The 6515-nt window shown below is 36.6% G+C and overlaps 1 protein-coding gene across 2 annotated transcripts; it reads left to right on the top strand.

The window, feature by feature from the left end:
* The first annotated feature begins 302 nt into the window (after positions 1-302).
* Positions 303-6119, top strand: LOC120083379 (protein STRUBBELIG-RECEPTOR FAMILY 8). 2 transcript variants are annotated; one of them, XM_039039121.1, is made up of 16 exons: positions 303-757; positions 1212-1344; positions 1427-1498; positions 1609-1674; positions 1750-1821; positions 1925-1996; positions 2683-2754; positions 2847-2912; positions 2998-3063; positions 3157-3470; positions 3594-3850; positions 4459-4730; positions 4830-4965; positions 5095-5234; positions 5334-5490; positions 5667-6119. In XM_039039121.1, the coding sequence occupies exons 1-16, from the start codon at positions 670-672 to the stop codon at positions 5817-5819; spliced, it is 2136 nt and encodes a 711-aa protein (XP_038895049.1). In that variant the 5' UTR covers positions 303-669; the 3' UTR covers positions 5820-6119. The 2 variants fall into 2 exon arrangements, with proteins under 2 accessions (XP_038895049.1, XP_038895050.1); XM_039039122.1 differs by lacking the exon at positions 303-757 and adding an exon at positions 898-1051.
* Positions 6120-6515: the final 396 nt, after the last annotated feature.

The raw sequence follows: 6515 nt of genomic DNA, 5'->3' as shown, positions 1-6515 counted from the left end.
TCACTAAATCAGAAATTCGATTCTTATACTCTACCTATTATAAAAAAGAAAAAAAAAAGGAATGAAATTGAAAAGAGAGGGTGGGAAATAGAATGGGGAACAGTGTAAAATGTGAAAGGTTTGACGTGACCAAAAATTTATCTCCTAAAAATGCACATAAACGTGAGAATAAAAGTAAAGGATCTAAACCAAACCAAATTGTAATAAAATAAGACTCGAATAATCAAACTACGATGGAGAGAGACGAAACAGAGGAAAGAGAAATAAAGAAAAAAACTCATACGTTGCTTGCCTTCAGCCTTGGCCTACATACAAATAACTCACCTTTCTCCTGTTTTTCGCTAATTTCCAGAATTTTAATTCCCCCCTTCCCTTTTTCGCCGACACACTCTTACTCCATTTTCCCTCCCCCTTCATTTCTCTCTCTTCATTACTCTTCAATAAGCTTCGAATCTCTCTCTCTCTATAGCTGTCACTTTCTTTTATGGCGATGTTTCTTCCCAATCTCCACCGATCTCTCTTTCAACTACTATTGCTACTCCTTCTCCCATCACCCTTTTCCTTATTCTTCTTCTCTTTGCTTTCTCTGCTTCTTTCTTGCTTCTGCATGCTCTAAAACCCATTGATAACTAGTTAACAGAGCACCCCTCGAATGTTTTTGGTGTTTTAATGGCGCTTTGGGACTTCCTTTTGCTGTTTTTCTCCTTGATCTTTGGTTGTATTCCATTTGCTCGTGCTCTTACTGATGCTTCTGATGGTGGGTAATGGGTTGATTTCTTTTTAGCTTATCCTTTTGTTTGATCGGATTGTTTTTCCTCTTTCTGCTCTGTTTTTTGTGTCCGGGGTTGGTGGATTTGGTTTTGTGGGTGTGGGGGCAAGAATGGAGATTGGGAAATTTGTGACTTGGGTTGTTTGTTTTGAATGTGATAAATGTATGTTCTGTAGTGATGTTTGATTTGTTTGTTGTTTGTATGTCGATCGAGCTATGTTGAGCTTGGAGAAAACCCAGTTGAGTGAAGGAAACTGGGGAAAAGAAATATTGGTGTTGTGGGTTTGTATTAAATGTTCATTTGTATTTTAGTAATGGAGAAGATTTAGCTTAGTTACTGAGATTTTCAGCTGTTTTTATTTGAGTTTTGATCTTTAAATGGTGAGAACTCGTTTGGAAAATGGTCGTTCTTCCTCTGAGTGTTGTTTTTGTACTGTTGTAGTTCAAGCTTTGCAAGTTATATACACCTCATTGAACAGTCCTCCTCAGCTGACTGGTTGGATTGGTAGTGGAGGCGATCCATGTGTAGAGTCATGGAAAGGGGTGACTTGTGAAGGATCTGCTGTTGTCTCCATGTGAGTGATATTGATAATGATGATTCTTTTTTGGTATTCTGTCGCTGGGTTTCTTTAATTGAACTGATTTATATTGCAATAGTGAGATTTCTGGGTTAGGGCTGAATGGAACGATGGGTTATGCGCTCTCAAGTTTTTTGTCATTGAAAAAGCTGTAAGTAAACTACCATCTATTTTCTTTTTTCTGAGTTCATGTAAGGTTCCAAAATTTTACTATTTCTGTGTGCTATTTGACTTGTTGTGATGTGACCATCTGTTTTTCAGTGATATGAGCGACAACAATATTCATGACACTATTCCTTACCAATTGCCGCCAAACCTCACGAGCCTGTATGCTTAATGATATTTTGATTTGTTTGTTTTGTTCTTGTTTAGTTGCTTACTTCTAATTCATCATCTGTGCAGAAATATGGCAAAAAACAGCTTAAGTGGTAATCTTCCTTATTCTTTTTCCACCATGGCTTCTCTCAATTATTTGTGAGTGGTTTTGTAGTTACAAAGATCTGTCGATAATTTCCATGTAATTGCATTAGAATTGGATCCCCCCTGACTATGTTTCTCTCTCAAAACCCCGGTTTAGGAATATGAGCCATAATTTGCTATCTCAGGCGATAGGAGACGTTTTCACCAATCTTACTACCCTGGGGACCTTGTAAGATTCTTCTTTGAACCCTCCTTTCCATTCTTCTGTGTATAATAATTTGTTTGTTTGCTAAGCAATGCTTCCACTTTCATGAATTTTAATGATGTTGATCATGTTAAGTCATGTTAATCGTATCTCATTGTTGGATCTGTTACTTCAATATGCATTTCATTTTGAATCCTGGGTAATCAAATAACAAGAATACTGCTTAAAGTAAGTCAATCTGAACCCAGAATAGACCTCCATGGTTCTGACAGATTGGGGAAGAAGTAAGTTGCTTCTCAAGCCTTTGAAGGCTTTGCCAATGAGCACTTTAGGCTCTTGTATCTCATCAGGTCATTGAATTTTATGCTTGAACCTAATTGGCTTGAATATATACCTTTCTGGGTTTTGGTAGAGTAGACGGAAGTTGGATCTCTCTCTCTCTCCCCCTATATATATATACTTTTTATTTATTTTAAGAACAAATTATTATTTCTTTAATTCTTAAAACCTTTTATCTGGTCATTACAAGTATTCAAACTCAGGAATATTTATTTCTGGCAGAAGGTGAAATTAAGTTGCTTCTTAAGTTTTGAGAAATTCACTAATGGCCATTCTGGATCCTCAGAGTTGGTGTCGATTCTTGTGGGAGGCGACCACTGAATCTAATTCTTAATTGATTAATATACCAAAATCTCTGTTTGTTCTTTCAGGGACCTTTCTTTCAACAACTTTACTGGGGATCTTCCCAAGTCTTTGGGAACTTTATCCAATGTTTCTTCCCTGTAAGTTTTTTTTAACACCTGTATTTTTCTCAAAAGCCGTTTAAAAAACTGAAACTGACGTTTTAATTCTATTGGTTCTCCACACTATGTAGCTTTTTGCAGAACAATCAATTGACTGGCTCTCTCAATATTCTAATTGATTTGCCTCTGACCACTCTGTAAGTTCTAATTTAATGTTGCTCCAGGTCCAGTTGGCTGTTATCTTTCTTCCTTTTCTTATCTCTTTAAGTCTTTGCATTACAGAAATGTAGCAAATAATAATTTCAGTGGATGGATACCTCAAGAACTGAAGTCGGTTGAAAATTTCATGTCAGTGATTGCACATTCTTCTTTTTTGCATATTTATTTTGATATATTGAACTGTTGCATAATGTCTTTAAATGTATCTTCTACATAAAACAGGTATGATGGAAATTCATTTGACAATAGTCCTGCACCTCCTCCACCGCCTTTTACTCCACCTCCTCCTGGTAGATCTCGTAACAGCCCCAAACATCCTGGGTCTAGCGGTGGCACCCATACTGCACCAAGTTCTGATGAGAGATCATCCCACTCGAACAAAGGCTTGCCAGTTTTAGCTATAGTGGGGATAGTTTTGGGTGCTATAATTTTTGTCCTCATTGTGTTAGTTGCTTTTGCTGTCTGCATCCAGAAGAGAAAACGGAAGAACATTGGTCTAAGAGCTTCCAGTGGAAGGCTGTCTGTTGGCACTAGTGGTAGGTTCTATGGCATTTGACTTTGTAGGATAAATGATATTAGTTATGATTCAATTGGATTACAGCAGTCTTATTATTCATTTTTTCATCATCAGAAGATCTTACTTTTAACAATTATTTCAGTGAATGCTGAGGTGCAAGAGCATCGGGTGAAAAGTGTTGCTGCTGTTGCCGATATTAAGCCTCTTCCTGCAGAGAAAATGAATCCTGAGAGATTACAAGCAAAAAATGGATCAGTGAAAAGAATAAAGTCCCCTATTACTGCTACTTCTTACACCGTTGCTTCTCTTCAAAGTGCAACAAATAGTTTTAGCCAAGAATGCATAGTTGGTGAAGGTTCTCTTGGCCGTGTTTACAAAGCAGAGTTTCCTAACGGGAAGGTAACTTCATCTCATAATCAATCGTAAATACTCCAAAAATAAGTTCCAGAGAGTGCAATGACGGGAGTTATTAGTTTCTGCTTTCATCTTATCCTCCTAACAGGAAGCACTGAACTTATTCGATCTGTCAATTAGTTTCTATTGCATTAGTAATTGTGATCAATTGGGGCTGAAGTAGTGATTCATACAAAGTAGTTGCTATCTGTAGCTATTAATTAGCAACATGAAGCAAAAACAGCATTTTGGTTGGGTAGTTGGTCATAATAGCGACAAAGTACTTGACGATTATTGAGATGTTTAGGAAGGTTGTTGGTCATTGAGTGTGGCCGTTTATTATATATGTCCTTTATTAGATGTAGAAAGCAAATTAGCAATAATAATATCATGAATCAAAGGTTTATGATTTGAACCCCTTTTCTATTATTTTATGTTTTAATAGAATATTAGAAGGTAAGATGATGTCTTGAGCAGTTACACATCCTTTCTGATGTTGACCTGATTTGTTTACTCGTAGTTTGTTTCTTTATACATTGAGCAGCCTTTCCTTTTATTAATAATATTTCTCCATATCAATGTGAGTTAATTCCTCATTCTTCTTTGCAATGTAGATAATGGCAATTAAGAAAATCGATAATTCAGCACTGTCACTACAGGAAGAAGACAATTTTCTTGAAGCGGTTTCAAACATGTCAAGATTGAGGCATACAAACATTGTCACACTAAATGGTTATTGTGCGGAACATGGCCAGCGTCTTCTAGTTTACGAGTTCATTGGAAGTGGGAGTTTGCATGACATGCTCCATTTTGCTGAAGAAAGTAGTAAAACACTGACTTGGAATGCACGTGTCCGGGTAGCACTTGGAACTGCTAGAGCTTTAGAGTATGTTGAGTTTGTTACAACTTAACCTAGTGTTCTGGAATGTGTTGGGAGCAAACAGTTATTTCGATTTTCTTCTGATTTGGTTTTTTTGCATTGTAGATACTTGCATGAGGTTTGCTTGCCTTCTGTTGTACATAGAAACTTGAAGACTGCAAACATATTACTTGATGAAGATCTCAACCCCCATTTGTCAGATTGTGGTTTGGCTGCTTTAACACCCAACACAGAGCGGCAGGTTAACACTTGAGAATTCTTATTCTTTCAGAGCTCGTAAACGTGTTTTCATGTCCTTTTAAGCACTTTTTCCGTGATAGCTACGACTTAATTTCTCACCAGATTTATTATACATAAATGATTCTTCCAGATTTCTACTCAGATGGTTGGTTCGTTTGGCTATAGTGCTCCGGAATTTGCCTTGTCAGGAATATATACCGTCAAGAGTGACGTGTACAGCTTTGGGGTGGTAATGTTGGAGCTCTTGACTGGCCGAAAGCCGCTTGACAGGTAAACTATTTTCCTTCATACCAAGTTAGATACGCGTGATTCATATCCATTTCTTGCTGATATGTCTGTAATTTCTCCCATTCCCTTCATTTTGTTCAGTTCCAGGGTGAGATCAGAGCAGTCACTTGTGAGATGGGCTACTCCCCAACTTCATGATATCGATGCCTTAGCAAAAATGGTAGATCCTACATTGAATGGAATGTACCCTGCAAAATCTCTGTCGCGCTTTGCGGACATCATTGCTCTCTGTGTACAGGTAAACTTTTGGGCAATCATCATCGTAAATAAAAATGAAATTAAATTTCCATCTTGGGCAGCATTATTTACTCTATGCCAAACTTATGATGTTTGTTTGAATAAGAAATGCAAATGCTTACAAACCCATCTCCCTTCAATTTTGTGAGACGTGTACAATCTTTGAACCTCTTGCAGCCTGAGCCTGAATTTCGACCTCCCATGTCTGAAGTAGTACAAGCATTGGTGCGTTTAGTGCAAAGAGCGAGTGTGGTAAAAAGGCATTCGAGCGACGAATCGGGTTTCAGTTACAAAACGCCTGAGCATGATACAGTTGAGTTGCCATTTTGAGGTTGCCAGCCAAATTCAACTGTAGAGAGCTTGGAATTTTGACTAAAAACACCTAGGAGAGCCAGACACAATCTCTTCAGGGATATGAGACAGCTCTCAGTCAGGTGAAAAAAACCAAGCCAACTTGTATCTATATCTTTGATAATGCAAGATATTGTAATTAAAATATTTAATTCTTGTTGCAAGTTTTATAACTTATGGCCATACTAGAAGAGTGTATAGCAGGGAAATGATTTCTATATAGAAGCTTCCGTCTTTCCTTCAATAATTTGATGTGAAGTGGAGACCCCCTTATTATTATTATTATTTTTAAAATTTTTTCCCCTTTTCTTTTCTTGGAGGGCATAATAAAATTCTCTTTGTTTTGAGTTATTGAATCTAAATTTGTAGGCTTCTCTGAATCTATATTATATTGAGCAACATAAAGTAGGATTGGTTCATATGGAATTTGGTTTTAGTTTTACCTTAGGTTAAGTTACAATTTTAATTTGGTGATTTTGTTTTTTGAAATTGGTAAGGAAATTGTGGAAAAAATAAATACAATTTTCAAAAACCAAAAAGTAAAAACTCAAATAAGCAAACAAGGCCTTCAAAAGTTTAAACGTCTTAGAAAAAATTTAAAAATAGCCTATTGTTCTTTCAAAAATATCTTTTGAGTTTTCAAAACTTTCAATATCTTTAAACTTATTCTTTTTT

Source organism: Benincasa hispida, chromosome 8, assembly GCF_009727055.1.
Source record: "Benincasa hispida cultivar B227 chromosome 8, ASM972705v1, whole genome shotgun sequence".
Taxonomy (NCBI): Eukaryota; Viridiplantae; Streptophyta; class Magnoliopsida; order Cucurbitales; family Cucurbitaceae; genus Benincasa; species Benincasa hispida.
Note: the sequence above shows the minus strand (reverse complement) of the source record. Positions and strands in the feature narration are given on the sequence as shown.